The sequence below is a fragment of the Etheostoma cragini genome, chromosome 3 (assembly GCF_013103735.1).
Source record: "Etheostoma cragini isolate CJK2018 chromosome 3, CSU_Ecrag_1.0, whole genome shotgun sequence".
In the NCBI taxonomy this organism is placed as follows: domain Eukaryota; kingdom Metazoa; phylum Chordata; class Actinopteri; order Perciformes; family Percidae; genus Etheostoma; species Etheostoma cragini.
This window is the reverse complement of record NC_048409.1, coordinates 2331820-2355199: the sequence shown is the minus strand read 5'-3', so window position 1 is coordinate 2355199 and position 23380 is coordinate 2331820. Positions and strand designations below refer to the sequence as shown.

Genomic DNA, 23380 nt, shown 5'->3' with positions numbered 1-23380 from the left:
AAATAAAGGCCCAGATACAGTATATAGTTGCTTTTAACTACTTGTTTGCGTACGTAAGATGGCTGACCCGCGTTCCTTTGGAGCGTACGTTGTGCACGTCTTCAGAAATGAATGCTACGCTAATCCTCTAGGAACGCAAAGTACGCAGGCAAGCATGTAGACGTGCCGTTCCCAATGCTTGTCTATACATTGTTGGTTAGTTTAATCTTTAACAAAGTATTTCCTTCTGAGAATGTAAAGGAAAAAGCATTAAGTACCACTGAATTCAGTATATTCAAGTATGGTATTGCATTTTCCTTATCAACTCAAGATAAGAAAATGTATTCCAGAAGGACAGGCCTTTGCTTTGGATTTAATAAAAGGAGAAAATAGTTTCGTACTTATTTACTTATCTGTAAATGTTATGGCTTTATGCTTCTGGCTAATTGTACCCTAAAGAAATAAAGTGTTGACTGCGATGGAAATGAGTGTTGTCACTTCCTTTTCGCCTGCAGATGTAAACTTTGCCCACACAAAGATGACACCGTGCTGGATTGAAATTGGCAGTGTGTTTAGATAAACTGTGTGTTCCCTCCATCCGTAGCGCCAGTGCACTGAATCGTTCATCTAAACACTGCCCACACGGCCATGACACAGAGCTGGATTGAAATCAAGATATCTCTAAGTAGTACTTGAGTAAATGCACTTTGTTCTTTTTGTTTCTCCTTTTAGCACTGTAAAATAACTTGTAATAGCTGTACTTCAAAGCCTGTTTATACACACATACACTCAGTGGCAAATTTATTAGATACACCTGTATAATATGACACAATCCAATACAACTGTTTGGCCTCAAAGTACTTTTATGATGCATGTAATGTTCAGTTTTTGTTGACATCGTCATGTATGTAAATACTAATTGTACTGGACGGCATTTATAGGTATTTTACATATCCTGCCCCCCCCATGTATGTAAATATGAAGGACAAAGCATTAGAAGCACAGCTCAGAATATAATGTACAACATGTAATGTACTGTATATAGTATATAATGTAGTCCATTACAACTAGGAGCTCAATAATAAACAGCTGAATTTACACATTTGACTATGTCACCAAAAACTAAAACTATCTAAACTAAAGGTAGAAATCACGACAGCTGTTGTATTGAACTGCTTTTAGTTGTACAAACGTGCCTAATAAAGTGGCCCCTGTACAGTGGATATTGAAACTCACTTGATCTCGTTGGCCATCTCCTCCTCAGTGTCCCTCCTTCTTCTCAGTATGAATATGAGGAAGAGCACCATGGCCACCAGTCCCACTATTGACCCCAGCGTAGCTGCTGCAATCACGCCTGCATTGGAAGCTGGGAAACGGATAAGAGATCAGCATTAACCCCTAGTAGTGGTCACAGTTGTGTGTTTAGTGCACTGGTGTGCAGCGGAGTACGTACAGGTGATAACCTCCAGGTTAATGGAGCAGCTGTCGGACCCGGCAGTGTTGCTGGCTCGGCAGATGTACTTCCCTGACATGCTTTTAGTGAGGTTGCTCAGCCTGAGGGTGCCGTGCCTCTCATCTGCAAAACACACACACACACAGTTACACACACACACAGTTACACACACACACACACACAATCTGTGGAAATGGGTTTGGTAAAAACAGAAAACTATACAGGTCAACATTAAATTGTTATACCACAACATTACATGCTAGGGAACTATAGTGCCAAAGTAAGGAACACAATTTAACTGCAAGAACAAACTGAGGATTCAATATCTCATTAATCTTGTATTTAAAATGGAAACAGTACTATCAGTTAGCATAAATAAATTGACTTAAGTAGAGTTAAATAAAGTACTTTCTAAAAATAAAAATAAAAAAGCTAGTTTTGGGCAGTTTTACTTTTTTTTTTTTTTTTTTTTTTTACACAGATCTGCATGTAGATGTGTTAAAAAAAAAGCTTAAACTATGCACAAGGCATTTCATATATTCTACAAATATGCCAATTCCTGGTTTACTTATTGAAAAAATAACACATGATGTATAAGTCATCTGCATCATGACATCATTGTGTTCAACATATCATGGTAGTGTTGAATGATTGGTTACAGATTCCCACTCCTAATCCAGATTTAATCTATTGGCCCATCTCCAGTACCTACAGTTTATAGTTTTCATTGGTACAATCCCGCAGCAGACGGCTCTGCAGAGGATTCTGTGGTCTTGCTACATAATGAGGTTTTTCAGCAATTTTTGTATTCACCAAGGTTATGACACATCAATAAGTTCTTTCATAACTGGATATTTCCATTCAAGACAGTCTGTTCATTTTAGCACATCTGGATTTAAAATGCTGTGTTGCAAAAGTAGGCTGTAGAAAAATAAACTACGAGGGACTAATCACAGCAAATCCTCTGAAATCTAATCTTAGACGTCACATTGCAGCATCTGATGTTTTGGGGATGGGGGGGGGGGATGTAAAGAACTGAGGCTGGGTGTGCATTGCTTTTGTGGGATCTTGCTCCTTGTTCCAACGGGAAGGCGTTTTGTAAGTGTTCACGCACGCCTGGCACTGAGCTGAGTCAATCAACACAGAGGGAACAGTAACGCAACACACAGACACATCCACATCATCCCAGACGAAAAGCCAATGTTCACATTACACCAGCATGCAACGCTTTAATGCAAGAGAGCAGAAAATCCTGAACAATCATTATGTCCAAACAGCTGCCTTCCTCCAACGTTTAGCGTGGACTGAGCTGTGTGTTTTGTCTGCACCATCTGCTACTGCAGCGCCAGGAGCAAGGTGAATGTAGGTAGGTGCAAACAAACCAGAAGAGAAGTACAGGAAATCGGTCCCTAACTTTAGATTTTAGTTAACTAAAACAAGTAACTGGATGGAAAAGTCTGAAATAGTATATTCTAGTTGGCTGAAGCATTACCTATGTGTTGGTCTGTTGAATGTGAGTACATATCACATGGCTCAAAACATCTATACACACTCTATAAAATGATTAAATGGGAAAGAAACAAAGGGCTGGTATTCATTAACAGATCATAGCTTTATTGTTTTATAACCAAAGTATTAAAAGCAGGCCTCAGAATTTAAAAGAAACCGTGCCAAAAAAACAGCAGTGAAGAACTAAACCCAATTGTGGATGATAAGCAGAACATCAGCTGACTCGGAGCTTGGCGCGAGGTCAAGCCTGCCCAGGGATCGGATCCCAGTGGCAGATCCGCCGCTACAGAAGGTGCTGCTTCATATCAAGACAGGGCCGCACCGAGTACGCTGCCAGGTCACAGAGCAGCTTTTGTCAAATCCATGACATGTGATTGTTTGTTTATATATGTATATGTTAAAAAAAGCTTATTGTATAGGTTTACCACCTCACATTATATCATCCAAGCTGCAGTGGATTATCACAATTATTGAAAAAACACCCAAAAACAAACAAAACAGGAATCAGAAAACTAACGCAGTACCAATTAGTGTAATTTACTCATTGCCATTCATTTTAATCTCTCAGGACAGGAGGATGGGATTAAATTAAGTTTTTTCAAACATTTAACAAGAAATGTTTTTGTGTATATAATATAAAAAATAAATTAATACAGTATATAAAAAAAGACAAAATACAAGGATTGAAATAACTAGTGGACAAACACAATCAGTACTGTATAGGACACATCTATCTATTCATTCACTATTTTTCCTGTACATTTATTCTTGCCTCCATTCACATGCCACTGTTTTATGTTGCTTAGTGTTGTTAAGGACTGGGCTGCAACATATGTTTACACCCAAAAAAAACAACAACCTCCAAATGACTTGATTGGTCATACTAGAGCATGACTTTTAAAATGTTGTAGTTAATCAGTGGGCCACATCAGCATTAAGCCTGCCATAATCTACAGAGCCCGCTCAGGCAGGGTTATTTTTTAAACTTTTTTTTTTACTACATGCAGCATTCTTTGAAGGCTGCAACTAGTACTAGCCAATCAGAGGCATAGTAGGGCGGGTCTACGAGGAATGCAGATAGAGGAAAAGCCAATCAAACTACTGTAAACAGGCTGTGGTCCTTTGGCATGCAGATAAGAGCATTTCCCAAAAAAACTCTTGCACACTTATTGCTATTGCCAACACTGGCACGCGTGTTGGCACGCCAAGCGGCTGGCCCCTAGACTAGAGACAACCGCTAGCTAGCCTGGCTACATCTGACCCTAACCCACCGACCAGTAGCCTACCGCTCACTAATTTACACATCATGTCTTGTTTGTTTGATCGGAACAAAAACCAAACATCAAAACGTGGTTTTACAAGTTTTAATTAGTGAATTAAAACTTATCACTGTTAAGTTAGCTAATTAAAACCTGTTAAAGCCTCTACTTTTGTGTGAGCTAATTCAAGCTGCTGGCAGGTGAATTTTGTAACCTTTGTTTACATTTTGTTTCCTTATCAAATACTTATGCAATAAAATGCAAATTATTTAAAAAAAATCGTATAATGTGATTTTCTGGATTTTTTTTTAGATTCTGTCTCACAGTTGAAGCGTACATATGATAAAAATTACAGACCTCTACATGCTTTTTAAGTAGGAAAACCTGCAAAATCAGCAGTGGATTAAATACTTGTTCTCCCCACTATACCATGAGTATTGATTATCTAATTTAAGACAGTCAACTCTGAGCAAGAAAGCCTTTGTTCCAGATCAAACTATTCCTTTGAACAGTTATTAAAATTAATGCAATCATCATTCCAGCCCAATGGACTCTAAACGGTGATTATGTCCTTGGTTCAAAAAGACTGTTTAAAACATGAATGAATGCATTAGTATGACAGCTAAGTCTAACATCACACATACTACAAAGATTTAAAGAACACATTCAACCCTTTTTTACAAAATGTGAATATAGGTCTCAGATTCTAAATTTTGATAATGGATAATTTCAGTAAAATATTCCAATATGAAAGAATACAATTACAGTGAGGATAAACTTCTGCTATTCCTCGAGAGTTGCATATTTTTGGACGATTCAATCAATGAGTGTCCAAGGAGAATGTGAATTTAGAAGGTTGAGTGGGATTATTACCCGGCTTGACACCGTCGCTAAGCTTTTTCTTTTTGATGGTAATTTCTGATACATAATCCTATAAGCATTCATACAAATTGGGTTGAATTGTTTTCTTTTAAAGCTTTTCCTACAGCTTAATGGCTCTGATTTGGGGAGAGACTCCTCGGGATGTCACGGTTTGCAGGTGAGGAGGTGGGATGGGAGTTGGGCGAATGAGTGGAAAACACATGAGTGAAAACCCTTACCCATGAACCCAAGGACAAGCATGGGCTGGGGGCAGGCTCTCCATTCTGGGGTTTGGGTTTTTTTTTGTAGAAGAAAAGATGGCAGAGAGAGAGAGTGAGCATGAATGAGAGGAAGCAAAAGAAGTGGTACAAACTGATGAAGAGGGGGTGGAGTGAAGTACCAAATCCAACTTATGCCTCTTATGAGGGGTTGATCAAGTAATGACATGGGGCTTGTTAGATTAGGCACCGAGGTCAACAGAAACCGAAAATGAGGAGTGCCGAGAGAGGATAAGCAGAGAGGGAAAACGGAGAGATTGCTGAAAGAGATAAGTAGTGACAGAGATCGAGTGTCACAGAATTATAAAAAAATAAAACTATGGGTTTGAGTGTTGATGGCATGTAAGAGGATGCAGATACACATGTCGCGTAGGCATGAGTGTGCATACAGCACTACAAAACCCTGGGTCATAGCACAATCAGAGGGAGTAGTTTTAATATTACGAGTCTGAGGACTTTTCTGCTATAAAGAGATGAGGGCCAAAGATCAAAGCAGTTAACTCAATACCTAATAACTCATCCTAAGTCCTGTTGTTCAGAAACAGATGGTGTTCTCTCCGCAGCACCATTTGGATATAAACATCAACAAAATAATGCAACAATAGCAGCGTATAGAACACACAACATGCACAAAGGCTTTTTTTCCCCACTTTCTTTCTTGCATGGGCAGTGCTCTGAGTGGAGTATGTTGTGGTTTGAGTTGTGTCAATCTGTAAAGAGGATTTCATGCTGCATGTTATGGCACGATTGAGGATCTTCTTCCTCTGTGGTGCATCTGGAGCATCTATCAGCAAAGAAAAGCCCACAAGCCACCGACCGTTTAAGTATACAAGTTAACATCCTCATCATGTGCTGAGAAAACACTTACTCTGCATTGGGGAGAAGAAGACCTCAGACATAGGTGCAGACTTGGTCCATTTGTACTGAGGGACGGGTTTTCCATGACTGGACTTACAGCTCAGAGTCACGTTGCCCTTCACCACTGGGTTCCCTGTCATGGCGCACACTGGGGGAGAAGGAGGGACTGCAGGAATAGCGAGAAAGGCAGGCAGTGTTATAAGTTCAGATAAGAATACAGAATCAATGACTCTATTGCACTTGTACAAAGTAGAGATACTTTGGTAGCAGTAGCCATATTGCATATTAATAAGCATATGTTTTGATTCCACCCAAATGTTTTTGTTTTGATTTTGTTTCCATCTGCTGCTGGACGATGACATGACCTTGGAGTTAGGCCTGTACGATTAATAGTTAGGAAATTATGATCTTGACTCACCCTGTTAACAATTTTTAAATAATTTAGATTTCTTTATTTTGATAATGACTTTGATTCTCATTCTATTTTATGAACCGACTGCATAAGATTATACTTTGTTCATCCCACACTGGGGAAATTCCCTTGTTACAGCAGCATTTTTCTACAGTAAGGAACAACAAACCAACAGACAAACAGACAAAGTGCAAAAAGAGATATTGTTAAGTAAAGTTAGGTGGTCATAGTACAAAAATGTTGCAATGCCTACTCAGAGCCAAGTGAATCCCTAAGCCTCAGATGAGCTTTATTTGGACAGTGCATACTCACGTACATGTGAATATATGGCTTTAAACAGACTGATCTGAAATCCTCTCTGATTAAACGTAACCTTTGAAATTCCTCTGACGCTGTGGTCCATTACCTTTGACATTAAGGTGGATGTTTCCCAAAAGGACAGGACTTCCAGGGATGATGACAGTGCATAAGTAGGCCCCAGAGTCCGACTCCTGGGTGTTGTTGATGTAGATGGACAGGTTGGCTGAGGGCATGGCCGCGCTGAAGCCCACTCTTTTGGTGAACTCGTTCTGACCATAACCAACCTCGCCTGAGCTGAAGCTGATCACCTGCACAGAGAAAACACATCCATTGGAAACAGAGCACAGCATCATCATTACAACGTTGACTTTGTAGGAGATCCAACACATTCTGAAACTTAAGGTTCTCTGGTCGTTCGAGTGAAATTATTTTTCTGCGGCCATATTGGAATGTGCAGATTAACCATATGCCATAAATCTGCGTTATTCATAAAGATAATCATGGCATGTACAGATGGTGGATGTTGAATTTTAGGCTGATTTCATGTTTGAGATAAGCTTGCAGGCATCATTAACGGTTTATATTATATTCACTATTCATTTAGACATCAGCAGTGGTGTTCGCAATAATCCTGATCTCCACAGATCATTTTACATATCAACAGATGGGTTTCTTAACACATACAGTCATGCAATATAAAAAAGGCTTTCCTTTCGTATAAAATTCACATGTAGAGCCCGACCGATACATCGGCTGGCCGATATTATCCCGATAATTTCCTGATCTGTTGGTATCGGCATTTATAATGGCAGATTAAAAAAAATGTTTTACGACAAATAAAATGATTCTGATAAGTGATTATTTAAAAAAATAAAAACTAAAATAACTACAAATAACTAATGTTGGGGAAATCTTTTTATATTTTGTATCGAACGAATTTTGGGATTTTTATTTTTTGTCATATTATTTATGTCAGCAGTTACATCAGAACATCGGATTTTAAAATTAAAAATCTTAAAAATCCTTTATCTGCCAGGCTCTATTCACAAGCTATTTATAATTAATTAATAAAGAATGAAATACACTTAATTGATATTAGTATGACAAAAGGCAACTAAAATAGGTTTAGTTGAGGCGGCGCGCAGAACCAGAGCTGAACGAGCGGGGATGGAACCGGGTTCTGCAGCCTCTGCGGACATTATGGCCTGTTCTTGTGTTGTTGCTTGATGTATGGCGGTTAGTAAAGTGGTCGACTCAACGTTTTTTGCTGATTTGCGCTAACTACAGGGAAACCAAATCACCCAAAACAGAATCCAATGTTAGCAATGTCACTTTAAATCGATTGTTAAAATAGTTGCCCATACAATGTTTCAGCCCTAATATTTTGGTGTGTAGAGAATACCCTTCCACTAGTAGCAGGAGGATCAGCAGACACATGGTACTCCATTTTAATCCCTTTAAAGAGGCTCTTCTTTCTTCTAAACGTCTACTCCACTACAGGTCAGAGCAGGGTTAACTATAGGGCCGATCGTGGCAGATTGACACTTTAAACTTCTCACCTGCTTGGTTTCTTTACCCGTGAAGTGCCAAACGACAGGGTTTTTGGAAATGTCCGAGTTGGGGCTGTACCAGGCGTGTAACACCACCATCTGGCCCCTGACTGCCTCCATCTCTCCTTTGGGGATCTCCAACTTCCTGGTGTCACCTGGAACAACAACAACACAGGAAATGGTTATTCACTAATGGAATCTAGCAGAGACACAGCAGCTTTTGTCGTTGTCACTCCCCGATGTAAGTCGAGTGCAGATTGGAGTCGCGCATGCGTCACTTGGCATCTTGTAGGCTACAAACGAGAGACTTCTGTAATGTCAATACAGTAAACATGGACCTACTCAACGAAGTTAGTTCACTACTGGCTACAAGTTGAATGGTGTTTTGAGCTAATGTTAGCAATCAAACAACCATAGGTAGCTAAAACGTTTTTGAAATGACTGCTAGTTTACAGTGGCTTGAGAGTACACACACACGTTGATTAAAAGAGGAATAAAAAAACATCTTTTGGAAATTGATCTTAATAGCTTAATTAAAAAAAAACTAATTAGGAAAATCCAACCTTTTAAAGTACACCAATTTTCTTTGTGAATGAATAATGTTTTGTAAATAAATAAATTTTCTCCCTTAAAATACGGGGACATAAGTATACACCCCCCATGTTAAATTCCCTTCGAGGCAGGCAGTTTTATTTTTAAAGACCAATTATTTCACGGATCAGGATACTATGCATCCCAATAAAGTTCAGGAAAGTTTTAAACAGCCGAATGTGTTGAATTGACTTGTGGTGCATGGACGTCACGGGCAGAGGATTCCCATGTGACTTTTGCAGCTCATTATGTCACAGAAGACTGGCAACTGCTGTCTCACGTTCTCCAAACTAGAGCAGTACACGAAAGTCACACCGGGGTGACCATTGCCCACTTTTTGCAAAATGCAGCACGAGAATGGGGTATTGCAGACAAAAACAGGTGGTTTTCACCGACGACGCTTCTAATCGGGCCGTTGCCGTTCAGTTAGCGGGACATTTCCACGTCAAATGTTTTGCACACGCTGAATCTGGCGTCGCAGCGGGCCTTGAATCTGACAACAGTGTTGCCAGGCTCATGGAGAGAGTACGGCAAATAACCAGCTTTTTCAACAGAATATATATCGCAATATGTTTAAAATCGCAATAATATCGTATCGTGACCCAAGTATCTTGATAATATCATATTGTGGTGCCTGTTATGCTCCTTTATAATCACCAAGTGCCTCAGGATCAGTCATCTCAAACACGCTTTGACCTCTAAACGAAGCCAGGCAAACCTTTATTAAATGGCAGCAGGCAAAAGCTATCTGAAGACATGTGCTCCAGTTGGAAAGTTGAAACACACACACACACACACACACACACACGCACGCGCACACACGCGCGCGCACACACACGCACACACGCGCACACACGCGCACACGCGCACACGCGCGCACACACGCGCACACACGCGCTTTTCCAGAACACTGTTCTGGTCTGCATATTACATTCAGCTTGTAAAAACCACTCAGTTATTTGCCAGGCTGAAGTAGAGTTCAACATACCATTTCATTTTGGAAGTAAAGAGATATATAATTTAGGTGCACAAAAGTACACAGCAACTGTCTAGAAAAAAAAAAAGGTTTTTTTACACAGGAAACCTGACCAAATAATGGAGTATTGAAACGATAGAAGAAGACAAGGTATTAAAGATGTCCAACTCACAGGGTGCCCAGTCACCTGAACCGGACAGCTGAAGCTGGATCAACTGATCCCAGCAGTCGGTGTCCACTTCTGTCTCCAGTTTGAAGATTAATTATAAAAACAAATTTAAAAAAATGCACGAAAAAATAAATATTTTTGCCAATAAATCCTTCTATGGCAGAAAACAATGTGACGAGTGTCCCTCGTGTACTCATATGGATAGACAGAGTGAATATTTAGATACAGAACGCGGAAAGTGTGTGTTATGATCCATAGACCGGCAGCTGAAATCTCCACATCTGTTCAGCCAGGCACGCCTTCCTTTTTTTCCAGACTGAAAGCATGTAGAGGCAGGAGAATTAGGTGATTGGTGGTGGTGTTGGGGGGGGTGGGGAGGGAGGGCTGGGGCCACGTACAGATTGAGACAAGAAAAGTGTGTATGTGTACGAGATTTTAAGGCAGAAAGCACAAGAGAAAGAGGGACTTGTTTTTTGGCTTATAGTGTTGCTGCAGTGCTTTCTTATTCCTCTTGGGACAATGTGACCCTGCGGCACTCCTGTCCCTTAATTTCTGAATCTGGTAAATCCTGTTGACTAATCTCAAAACAATCCCAGGCTCAATCCTCCCACCTCACGTGAGCAACAGAGATCAGCTGGACATGGATATGATCGGACACATGGTCCCCTCGGCTGATAACGCTGCTGTTGCTGCATTCTCCATCAATCATCATCATAACAATTGCATTTACATTCTCTATATTACGATTAGCAGATTGCTTAGCTTTACATTTAATGATTCATGCCATGCTTGCCAAGCCGTTCGTGGATTCCACATGTTACATTAAAGATTAAAATGAGACATCCAGCATGTGAGCAAAAGATGCACGTTTGATGGCACAAAATAAAAAATAAAATTATACAGTAGACACAGAACTATAAACTTGCACTGAGTTTATTTTAAAAGGGCCTGCAAAAAAGTCCAATTTGTTTTCCCTTATCACAATATTGCCACACACTCAGAAGGTACAGCAATGTGTTGATAGCATTGTTTTCTTGTTATAGCTTGATATGTCACCATCAGCCGGCACATAAGCACTATAACTTGCAGTATTGATCGCGTGTTTGTTGACTGTGCGATCCATTTTGTCTAGAAAAAGTTTGTTGAATGTTGTGTGATTCATTGCGAAAATGAATGGAAACACCTTAAAATGTCTAAAACCAATTCGATATACCGATATATGTTCTCATACACATGTAGTTGTGAAAAGCACTATAATTCATATGTATTCAACACATTTACTGCTGTATGCACCGCATTGGTTGCTGCTGTATAAGAACACTGTGGACCACATAGGGAGGTCAGGGTGGATGTTTGGCTAGTTACGTTGGTGCTCCAACTTAACCGCCGTCTCATTTAGTAGGATCTCATACAAATTTGTGTGTATAAATATTCGTACAATGTCGTACAAACCCATTAATGATAATGCGTTAAATAGGATTAGAAAGAAATCGTTGATTTTGCTTTACGTTCAGCTGTCGTTTCGGGTAAACAGGGCCACCCCCCTCCCTTCAACCTCCAGTCCTCTACTCCAGCTGACCGGTCCGGAACCTCCTTTGGTCTGGGCTCCTTCATCGCCACCACCGGTGTGCAGATTCCATCGGGGGGGGTCTGATGGTTCTCTACCCCTATACTGTACATATATACAAAATATTCGTATGGCTTTGAATCTAATTGCCAAAGACTTTCTACATTTTATTGAGCTGTACAATAAATCTGGGTGTAAAAATGGATTGTGATTTTAAAATGGAGAAGCAGATCAATTCGGTTCTGAAAGCAAGTTTCTTTCAACTTTGGCTTCTTACCAAGCTTAAGGCCTTTATATCCTTCGCAGACTTTGAGAGGGTTATACATGCTTTTATTACAACACGCCTTGACTATTGTAATGCTTTGTATGGAGGTGTTAGCCAGGCCTCACTCTCTCCACTACAACAGGTTCAAAATGCTGCCGCTCGTCTCCTCACTGGGACTTGTAAGCGAGATCAAATCACCCCCGTCCTTGCCTCTCTTCACTGGCTCCCAGTTAATTTTAGGATTGATTTTAAGATTTTATTGTTTGGTTTTAAAGCCCTTCATGGACTAGTTCCAGTCTACATCACTGAGCTGTTGAAGCCACATGCTCCTTCAAGGTCATTAAGATCTGCAAACCAGTCTCTTCTTGTTGTCCCTAAATTGCCACTCCAGAGTAGAGGGGATCGGGCTTTCTCAGTTGCAGCCTTGAGACTGTGGAATGAGTTGCCTCTTCACGTCAGACTGGCCCCGAGACTGTGGAATGAGTTGCCTCTTCACGTCAGACTGGCCCCGAGACTGTGGAATGAGTTGCCTCTTCACGTCAGACTGGCCCCGAGACTGTGGAATGAGTTGCCTCTTCACGTCGGACTGGCCCCGAGACTGTGGAATGAGTTGCCTCTTCACGTCGGACTGGCCCCGAGACATTTGAATGAGTTGCCTCTTCACGTCGGACTGGCCCCAAGACTGTGGAATGAGTTGCCCTTTTCACGTCAGACTGGCCCCGAGACTGTGGAATGAGTTGCCCTTTTCACGTCAGACTGGCCCCGAGACTGTGGAATGAGTTGCCCTTTTCACGTCAGACTGGCCCCCAGCCTTCCAGTTTTTAAATCACAATAAAAAACAAATTTTTATTTCTTGGCTTTTAATCCGGCATGAGAACTGTATGTTGTATTTGTCTGGCGTTGTATTCTGTCTATTTATTGTTTCATTTCAATGGACAACCTGATTGTTTTTAAATTTGCTTTAGAAATAAAGTTTGATTGATTGAAATCTTATTTGCATTTCTGCAAACATGTCTCTCCTGATTGAAATGTTACATTGCAGAGACGCAGGAAAAATTCTATGTTACGCACCGAGACGGGGCTCACGACACAGGCGCTAAAAAATAAATACAAAGATTTGTGCCATATTGGGATTTCTTTACTTAAAACTGATTTTATAAAATTGGCATCAAGAGCAGCATTGTTCAGGAACTGCTAAGTCACGTATTTGGATCGCGAACTTGTCACGTCAACCTTACCCAGACGTATTCCACCCAAAGAAGAATCCATGGCAGTGCTTTTATCATCAACACATGAAAATGTCAGACCCTGCAGTGTGGATTGTCACACAAATGCAAAAAAATCCCCCTCATGTCAGTCTCCACCCATCTAAAGCCACCTATCGGACATGCTTCCGGATTCATGCCTTTATAATCACCATTGTTACTGCAGCCGTCAACTTATCAGCCCGTTTTTGATTCATAATGTACAGCAGCAGCCCCATATCTTTTTTTCAGATTTGAAACATAGCTTTCCCACACAAATCCGGTTAGGGTTACGATTTCATTACCACCAGCTATTGTGTGCTGCGAAGCGCTGTAAAAATTATGTACACTCAGAAAAAGGCGATTGTGTCTACATGAAATCTCTCCGCTTGAATAATGCTATGAAGTGCTATGCAGGTATTGGATGTTGATTAATATACATTGCATACCAGAGACACAATCAGTAAGGATCAGGTTTGTCTGTAGGTTGATGAGACTATGCTTTGTCATGTTAATGTAGGGATGGGTGCGGGCAGTAATTCTGTATGATATTCCATGATGAAGTAGGATAATGCCCTGTAGTCTCTCCCCACTCCAGACTATTCTTGTGCTTCTTTGAGGGTTTATCCTCAAAACTGTGTCATTCAATTGTTTATTAAATGAAGGAAAATCTTCACTAATCCGTGGCTGTCTCCATCTGGGATGTGTGTGTGTGGTTGGTTGCAGACAGACAGATAGAGCCCGTTCAAGATGCAGATATGGGTATGAAGTCAACCTAAATCCTTCACAAAAAGCAAAAAATTAAATAAAATCAGGAAAAGCTGCCAATGAAGGGGATGCAGATATGATACTATGTAGCTTCAGTAAACTCTGTCCTAATTACAGTTTGCCAAAGGCGATCAGCCTAGCCATGCTTTATATCTTCTAATTGGATTCTTCTCTTTAGAATAAACAGTGTTTTTTTGTTTTCCTGCAGGGCATCCTGGCTGTGAGATATTTGCTGTCTCAGCTGCAACAGTAATTAAGACGGCGGAACGCTGGACTCGCAGACCTGCACAGACTAATCAAAGAAGAGACAACCCTGTCATGCATGTGTGAGCCTGGGCACAATTAACAGATCAAATGTGATGTGAAGTTTGTTGTGGTTCCCTGAGTCATCTATAGGGGGCAGCAGATTCATATTATTAAACTCAGATCAGATAAGCTCTTATTGATCCCCAGAGAAAAACATTCAGGTGACAGAAATAAGTACAGATAAAGAGAGAAGTACAGATAAAATAAAAAATAAGTACAGTATATACAAGTAGTATTAAAGTAGAGGTAAACAAGAAATGAGCTATGCAAGTGCAACTAAAGAAAGTCACAAGGTAAGTTACAGCAAGTGTAGTACATATGTAAAGAGTATACACCAGAATAATACATACGGATATAATAATGATCTGATTATAGATGAAAACCACAGAGGAAATCATTATGTCCCCAAAATCTCTGTATATAACCCTGAAGTTCCACCAGGCATGGATTTGCCACATTCCGGTTCTGTGGTTTCTCTCATTGAGTGAGGTTATGGTTATTGTAAATCAATTAATGGAGCAATCCTACAAGTGGAACGTCGTGAATATAGACTAACTGTTGTGTCCATGTGATCTTGAAAGCTAGCCTAAGCAGGTGTTTCAAACAAACAGGTGCCTCGTTTATTACTGAAATGCTACAGTGTTGTTGTGATCAACAGAAAGATAAAGTCAGTCCCTCTCGCAAAGCCCTGGAGGAGCCATGAAGGCCTGTGTGAAGATAAACTGATCCTCTTTAACCAGCCCCACTCGTATCTCCCCGAGTAATCTCGCTTCCACCCATGTCTCTCTGATGAGAGTCCCTCACACGAGGGAAAACTAAAGCTTTAGCTGACGCTCAGCTAACCATTCATTTACACCTCTACCCTCCATTTTTCCTCATTGGAACAATGGGGGTGGGCCTGTCGAGATAATTGAACTGATTATCTAAACAGGGTCTGGAGGTTAAAGGTCTTGACAGCAGGCCGGATGCACTTTTCAGTGTCCAAATGACGCTTTAGAAGTCACAACATTGAAGTTGCATGTATTTCCTCAACATGTCTAGTTTTCTGTCGCCTGAAATCACTAAATACGTAAAATTGTGGATTTACCCTGCAGAGATCTGAGGAGCAGTTAACGTCCAATATGTAATTTATTTACTGTAATACCTCCAAAAATGACCCCAATGCATCATCAGATATTAAGGAAACATGCTAAATACTCTTTTCTGACAACAATGCTAATGCCAGTATTTTTGTCCTGTGGAAAATTTGGCTTTGTGATGGAATTTCTGTTTGGGTTTCGGCCCGTGTGTTGGTATCACCTGCCCAGTTTGGCAGCCAGGCCGGGTTGCCAGATCTACCTGTAAAAACATAAACCCAGCTCACTATAGCCATAATTGTCAGTACAGCCATGAAATCAACAACCGAACAGGATCAACAAAGAAATTCTACCCAACCTAAAAAAAAACAAAGCATGTTTCTAACAGCTGCGTGACCAGAGACGTAACAAACAGCTTAGAGCCCACAAGGACGCCGAGTTGGCCAATTTCCCGCTGATTAGGTAGCTAAGAGTTAGCATCAGGCTAATTTATCACAGCTACAAGGAACGGAGGGGGAGGACCGTGAGTTTGCAATGTGTTTAGCTAGTTTAGTTTTAGCTGTTCTCCCCGTAATTCTAAACCAAAGAAGTGTGTCTGTCTGTTGAGTGGGGAGGAGAGGAGGACGGCAAGATTGTTTTAGCGGTTCACACAGTCATTTTAAGGCGAAAAAGTGTGCCTGTCAGCTCCGCGTGAGCACAGGCTTTTATGTCTGTCAATATAGCCAGCATTCTTGTTCCATATTGCACCTTTAACCACAGTCCTCATAAAATGTAAACGAAGCGTTGCCGATATGGACAAACCTCAATATAAACATAATGGAAAAATACTCTTAATAACAGAAGTGCCGGTCTGAGGTCTCCTGTTCTATCTGTGCTGAGCTGGGATCTGTGTCAGAGCAGTGATGTTTTAAAATTACCCCATAAATGCCTAGCCATGCAAGAACAGACAACACAAATTATTTAAGCGTCCGATTTCTTGTCCTCATAATGGTTCATTAGTCACAATCACCTTGAGTTTTATTTTCATGAAGGAATTCAGGAAGTGAAGAACAGATTGCAAACTGTTCCAGATTCATTGATGTTACATTGTGACAAATGAGGACAAACATGAACAAAGATGACTGAGCCAAAGAAAATGGGGTTATTTCCTGACTTTCTTTGACAGACAGTATGGGGAGGGAATGTAGGACAACAAAATAGCCTTGGTGTAAAACCGCCTATTGGACTGATCCTACAGGCTTCAAAACAGATGGTGCTTCAATAATAAATATTTGGGGAAGGCTCCTTTAAATTGGATTACATTAGTGTAATCTCTGCAGCTATTTTAAACCATTTTGAGTGTGCTATCTCATCACAGTAGCTTTAATCCCCTTTAACTTTTGATTGTGTTTAAATTGATTCTCCTCGCACATATGGCTCTAAACTCCCACAACCCTCTTCTGGTTTCTCACTGCAAACTCACCCCCCCCCCCCCTTCATTTTGTATTTGTTGTTTACAGGATCACATTCAGGTCACAGCAGCATATGACAGCTATCTGTCACCTTAACCCAGAAGTGGAAATAGTTTACTGTACTGAACTAAGGAGGATTTCTTTGCTTCACTGACTAATGCGGTGTTTGCACTTAAAGCATTTTTTGGTCTTGCTTGACTCATGCAAGTTTTATAATTTGTCTTTATTTGCATTAGCAGGGGCTCCGTTTGTAGTCAATTATGGCGTGCAAAAAATTCGCTACACGTTTGGTGTGAAGGGAGCAATATGGGCAAGTAGAGCTGGGCAGTATATCAATATTGTGATATGAGACTAAAAGTCATAGATTTTGGATATCTTAATATTTCATAAGTGGCGTCTTTTCCCAGTTTTAAAGGCTGCATTACAGTAAAGTGATGTCATTTTCTGAATTTACCAGACTGTTGTAACTGTTCCATTATTTGCTTTTACCCACTTAGTCATGTACACATTATTGATGATTTATTAAAAATCTCATTGTATAAATATTTTGTGAAAGCACCAATAGTCAACACTACAATATTGTTGTGTATCGATCGAGGTATTTGGTCAAAAAATATTGTGATATTTGATTTTCTCCATTTCGTCCAGCTCTATGGACAAGGTTCAGTTTAAGACTGCAAAAATATTTTGATGCAAGTAAAAAAAATTAGAAACAACGTTGGTAAGGAGTACTAAACATCAAGTGACCAAAAATGCTTCCCACGTTCCTTTCCCACGTTTTTGTACATTCTTGATAGAGACCCGAGGATGAATGAAGAGAAAGGTCTTATTTTGAAGGGTTTAAAAAATTCTCTTGAAGCTGTTAATTTCCTTGAAAAAAAAAAAAAAAAAACTGTCTCCTACTTAACATGGCTTCTTCGCAGCCACCACTCACATTTTTCTAAAAGGCTATCATTACTGACCGTAGTCACTCAAAAAGGACAGCCTTACACTTGGATAGGCAGACTGTAAGAGGCGAGTGCAGATTTTGCGTATAATGCAAATATAAATGAAAAAGGTTCCACATACCCAACGCAAGGAAACAATTAATAAAAAGGATAACCCCACAGATTATTAATTTCCTTAATGATAATGAGGCTCTGTCGAAACGTTGCATGATAAATTGTGACGCTCATTAATTTAAAAAAATAAGCTCCTTGTAATTTTCCCATCACTGAAACCATTTATGACCTTAATTTCCTCAACATTAAATCATCAGAAAGACGATTACTACCGTCACAAACTCTAATAATAATTTTAAGACATTCCCATCACTGACAAAAAGCAGAGACCTTATATGTAGTCACTGCATAATTGTATGTACCCCTAACTTGTCTACTTGCCCTCCTGTCTGTGGGAGCCCACTACAGTTCACCTAACGTGTCACTTTGAAATGTTTCCTAACATACATGATTACACGTACAGCTCCAGTGACCAAGGCATGCATGCTGGTGTGTTTGCTGAATGCCTTTCATGTCTTCTTACAGCTCTGTCATCCAACACCCTCAGAACAGAGAAACAGGTTTCTATGGGCAGGGGAGGAAGGAGGGGCAGCGCATTGGGCTTTGAAAACGAACATACACACCCGCATATGTATGTATTTATGTATGTGAGTGTGCGGGGGGGAGGGTAAGTAGGAAAAGGCTCTAATTGTCTTGTTAGTGCTGTGTCTGTCAGCCAGACTCTGTATCCTGGTTGCCGGTGGCCTTTTCATCCCAGCTGTCTATCACAAGTCCCACAGTTCCCTCCTTAACCCCCTCCCCTCCTCCAGCCAGCTCTTGGGTCCTAGTGGCAGGGAATGAAAGGCAAACAGAGCTTAAATGGGTCTGCAACCACAACAGAGCCCATAATCACCCTGCCACCCCTCACACATCACGCCGGTTCTTTGAAGATGATATTTATAAACCATTAGTGTGGCAGCGGGGCGAGGGTTGGCCGTTTTATCTCCCAGATCTATCATGTGCTACCACGCACGTGGTGAGCTGAGGCGACAGAGTGACAGAGCGAGGGGCCGATAGTGCCGCTGCAGCACAAGTCCAGGGTCGAACTCTGTGGCCGAGGCCCCGACTGCCCCGCCACTTCGCTGCCTGTGGGACCCAGGGAGGGCGAAATGCAGCAAGACTGTAATTAAGAAGTTGAGTGATCCGATTTCAGATTTCCACTGAGCTCTCAGAGAGGAATTACAGCATGAGGCTAATAATCTGTAAACAACATCAGATACTTCTATGCTTCCCAAGTTCATCATGGGAGAGGTGCTGGGTATGAATGGGTTGGCAACACCATGCAACATCTGGTGTGTGAAACAATTCCGTCTCTGATGCGTTCGAGTGTCTGCTTATGGGAATCGCGCTTAATCTTTTACTTGCGGATTAAGATAAGATTGATACCCCTACTCTCATATTTGTACATTACGTAAATATAAGGATACAGCCAGTTGGCTTAGCATAAAGGCTGGAAACAGAAGGAAACAGCTAGAGTGTCCGTCCAAATCGAAGACTGACACTTTAACTTTTGAGGCCAATACCAGTAATGGTATTTATTTTAATGGATGATGATTGATACGGACAATTTGTTTTTTTAAATAATTGTAATTAACACCCAAACTCAGGAAATTTTATAGTTAAAAAGTAAAAACAAAGCTGTCAGTGAACAAATTATGTTATGATGTAAAACAGTAAGTTGTTGTTTTCTCCCTTTGGTTTTTGTACAGCTTAAACAAACTAGGTAATTTGAGAGATTAGCGAGCTTTAGAGGTGCTGGTGGGCAGAGCCAGGTTAGCATCCCCCCCTCCGCCGGTTTTTAGTCTTTATGCTAAGCATCTTCTATCGCTTCATATTTACCATAAAATCCTGAGAGTAGAGTCAATCTTTTCATCTACACCAACTTTCCCTCAGAAAGCAAATAAACGTATTTCCAATCATTTCAAACTTTTGATTTAAGAAACATTTTAACAGAAAAATAGAAGGTGTAAATCAAACTATCCCCAGACACTTTGAGATTAAGTCTTGGTCCATGTGCTCCTGTGTAAAAATCAAAGCACAGAGTATTCTCAGTTCCCAGAGCCAAGCTACTCCAAAGCCCAAGTATAGATTTAATAAAGTGAAATCCAATCTATATGACTGACTTTGAAGTTACTAATCAATATGATTCAGCAAGGTTCTTTTCATGGATTGAGCCGTTTGTTTTGAAACCAATTTTGTGATTTCCTAGAGCCTTTTCTTTCCGCTAAAAACAATGAGTATGTTTACAGGCACACCAATATTCCACCATTATTCCGAATATGACAGTATTTGGAATTCGACACAGGTTATATTCCAGTTGGATATTCCGAATAAGGCTCCCCCCCCCGACTATAGCATTTTCCGATTAAGACATGTGGGATATTACAGTATAATTTGGGTTTCAGGGGCATTCTTTGGAAACTTATACAGCGCATTTGGAATAAGCATCTCTGCAGGTTTATGGCCAATTCTGTGCGTTGCTATGGTTACTGTACACAAACCAACCAACCACCAATTGCATGCAAGGCCGCAGGCCCAATAATGAGAAAAACAGCTACTTGTAATCATGATCAAAGACTTGGATATCAACAGGTTTTTGGATATGCACACATTGCTATGCTAACTTTTTCAACCAGCTGGTTGAAAGAAAGAAAGAGGGATGCTGTCTGCACAGTCCAACAAGTCCTTCGACAAAAATTTTTTTGCATGCTACATGTAAACAGGAATATTCACTTTCATTAACCATGTAAATAATTTAATGTCCTTTCAAGTTTACCATTTTCCGTTTAAGTTCAGAAAATACATACACAGCATTGTAAAGATTTTGTATAATCAAACTCCTTTTAGAATCCACTACAATATATCAGCTCTTGGTCAAATTTAAATTACTGTGAGGTACATGTTTAACCTCATCTTTACTTTATGCAGAGAAATGAGATGATTAATCATTTACATTCCCTCATACAGAAGCAATTACATGGGCAAAATTAATATTTAAAAAAAAAAATCCTAATTATAGCATTACACTTGAACATGTGTTAAGGACATGGTAGACAGAATTCACAGCACATATCCTAATAGTAATGTATGTCTGCGACAGTCTTTAAAAATGAAACCTTGCCTTGCAAAAACCTTTGGCAAAGTTAGAGATGCGGATGTGATTAAAGTGAATTTAAACTCAATGAAAGTGATTTGTGATAAAATCCTGATATACAGGACAGTCTGGGCATTAGAGCCCTGCTGGCCCTAATCCACACTGTACATCACATCCAACACGTCTGATACACTCAGAAGAACACGTGTCCACCTACAGTACAGCAGAAGGGGTTCCGGCCAAAGGTGACAGCTGCAGCTCAGGGCCAATAGAGACCAGAGGAAATAACTTACGTCTCCAACCTGAGCCCAGTTCACTTGTTGTTGCTCTGCTCTCCACTTAACAGTGGGGACACGTTAAAGGGCTAACAGAGATCCACATTTTTCCCTCTGGTAGAAAATAGTTCCTAGTGAGAACTAGATTATCCAGGCTAACTTTCATTTCAAGTATTTGAGTATTTTGGTTTTAACTTGGTTTTTACTCGACGTGAGAATGTGCAGGCCGCCACGCCAACTTTTGAGCAGACGTGAGAATGTGTGGCCGTCCGCAGTCTTTTCTGGCTCTGTCTTGCGGTAAATTCTTAGTTAAAAGTGCCGAAACTAACCAAACATTACAAAATAAAGTTTCCACTTCAGTAAGCCTACTGGCACATGGCTGACGTTGTCTATGAAAAAACATTCGCTTTCACACCATTAACTAATGTGTAGGCTACTTAACCTATGTTACACATAAAGACAGAAAATGGATGAAAAAAAAAAACAAAAAAAAAACACCCTTAGGAATTACTTTGTCATCCTCTATATTTCCCACAGATGAAATATTTACTCACTCACTGTGCCAACACACAAGATTGGCACGGAAAAATGCATTAGTGTCTGTCAGTCTAGTTGCAGACATCCATGGCGCACAGGAGGCGAGACCCACAGATCCATCTCCCCAGGAACAAACGCTGGGTCGGGTGGGCTAAGTCATGTGATGCGTAATTGATCCCATGGATGATTTGTGCGTTGGTACTCTTTATGAAAGCGTTCTATATGAAAGCTGTCTTTCACACTTGAGGCACTCGGTTTGGCAGATGTCATGGAAATAAACATTTATGCAGCTATGGTTAAATTACAAATAAATGCATCCTTAACAGGGTTTTTTCTGTTAATATCTTTAAGAAAGAAATAGTCCTGTCAAATTTGTAGATTCAAAAAAATGGAAGAAACTGTTAAATGGTTGGTTTAAACTTTAGTGTAATCAGTTGTACAACACGCTTATAAAAATGAGTTAAGTCCATCCAAGCAGCAGTGGTTACTGAACAGTGCCACGGTTTCCACTGCAGCAGTCAGCAGTGTTCATGTGTGACATTTTACCGCTGAGCAAAGGGTTCATCAACCACCACCTTTTGGACAGTCGCAAACAACAGCCATGATTAATGTGGCGCGTGATTTGTACAGGTCATTTAGCTCCTGCTTTACTTCCTTGCTGTGCATTTCTGTGCTAACGTCGCGCGTTATTGATGCCTGTAGGGAAAGTTTCTTTTCTTCAAGGTCTAATTGCAGGGTCAGTAACAGGAGAGCCATCCCACAGCTTGGAATGATTTAGTGAGGTGTTGAAGGAGGTTTGCCAACATGGGGGCTTAAAGTTGTGGCCTGTGGTTGAAGGACAGTTACCAAACTCAATATGCTGCCAAACACTGTAGACGTCCAATATTTCAGCTTCAGCATGTTTCCAGTAAGACCACATTGCCATTCTGACAGCAGTAAATGTACAAGTTGCTTAAAATCTGTTAAATTGTTAAAATCAGACCAAATCAGGGAAATTAAATCATATTTTCAGACTTTTGGCCATCATTCCCATCAGTTATGATCAGGGCTGAACAACATTGTGTTTATCATTACCGTCCAACCCTTCCCCTTTTGGACAGGTAGCCATATGGGCAACGTGTGTATGTGACTTTAGTCCGACGGGGTTTGTTATGGGAAGTGAGGCTCTCCGTGTGTAGGAACGTTCCGTAGGCAGCAGCTGCCGCTGACGCATTGATGCGCATAGTTTTGATGGGTAGGCAGTGAAGCTACAGTAGTCAGGGTTTCATGTTTGCTGCAAACACAAACTAAATCACCTGATTAATGAAACATAAATAATGTCTCCCGGCCATTCCGAAACATGTTCGGCAAAAAGTTTATTTTCCTTATTGATTGCTCAGCTCACCCTCCTGTCCACTCATTAGGATGACTGTATGTAAATAATTGTTACATGTATGCATGATGAGCAGAAAGCCTTAGGCCTACAAATCTCCATACTATACTATTCTATATTACAGTGGGTACGGAAAGTATTCAGACCCCTTTAAATTTTTCACTCTTTGTTTCATTGCAGCCATTTTCCA

The 23380-nt window shown here is 40.5% G+C and overlaps 1 protein-coding gene across 2 annotated transcripts in view; it reads right to left on the bottom strand.

The window, feature by feature from the left end:
• esamb (endothelial cell adhesion molecule b) overlaps positions 1 to 23380 on the bottom strand; it is a 43241-nt gene that overhangs the window by 828 nt on the left and 19033 nt on the right. The window contains exons 2-7 of one of the 2 annotated variants that reach the window (XM_034866608.1): positions 8469 to 8614; positions 7016 to 7217; positions 6208 to 6363; positions 5301 to 5345; positions 1433 to 1555; positions 1216 to 1345 (exon numbers count right to left, since the gene is read on the bottom strand). In XM_034866608.1, the coding sequence (XP_034722499.1) occupies positions 1216 to 1345; positions 1433 to 1555; positions 5301 to 5345; positions 6208 to 6363; positions 7016 to 7217; positions 8469 to 8614 (802 nt within the window). The remainder of the gene's footprint in view (positions 1 to 1215; positions 1346 to 1432; positions 1556 to 5300; positions 5346 to 6207; positions 6364 to 7015; positions 7218 to 8468; positions 8615 to 23380) is intronic. The other variant, XM_034866610.1, reaches the window with a different exon arrangement.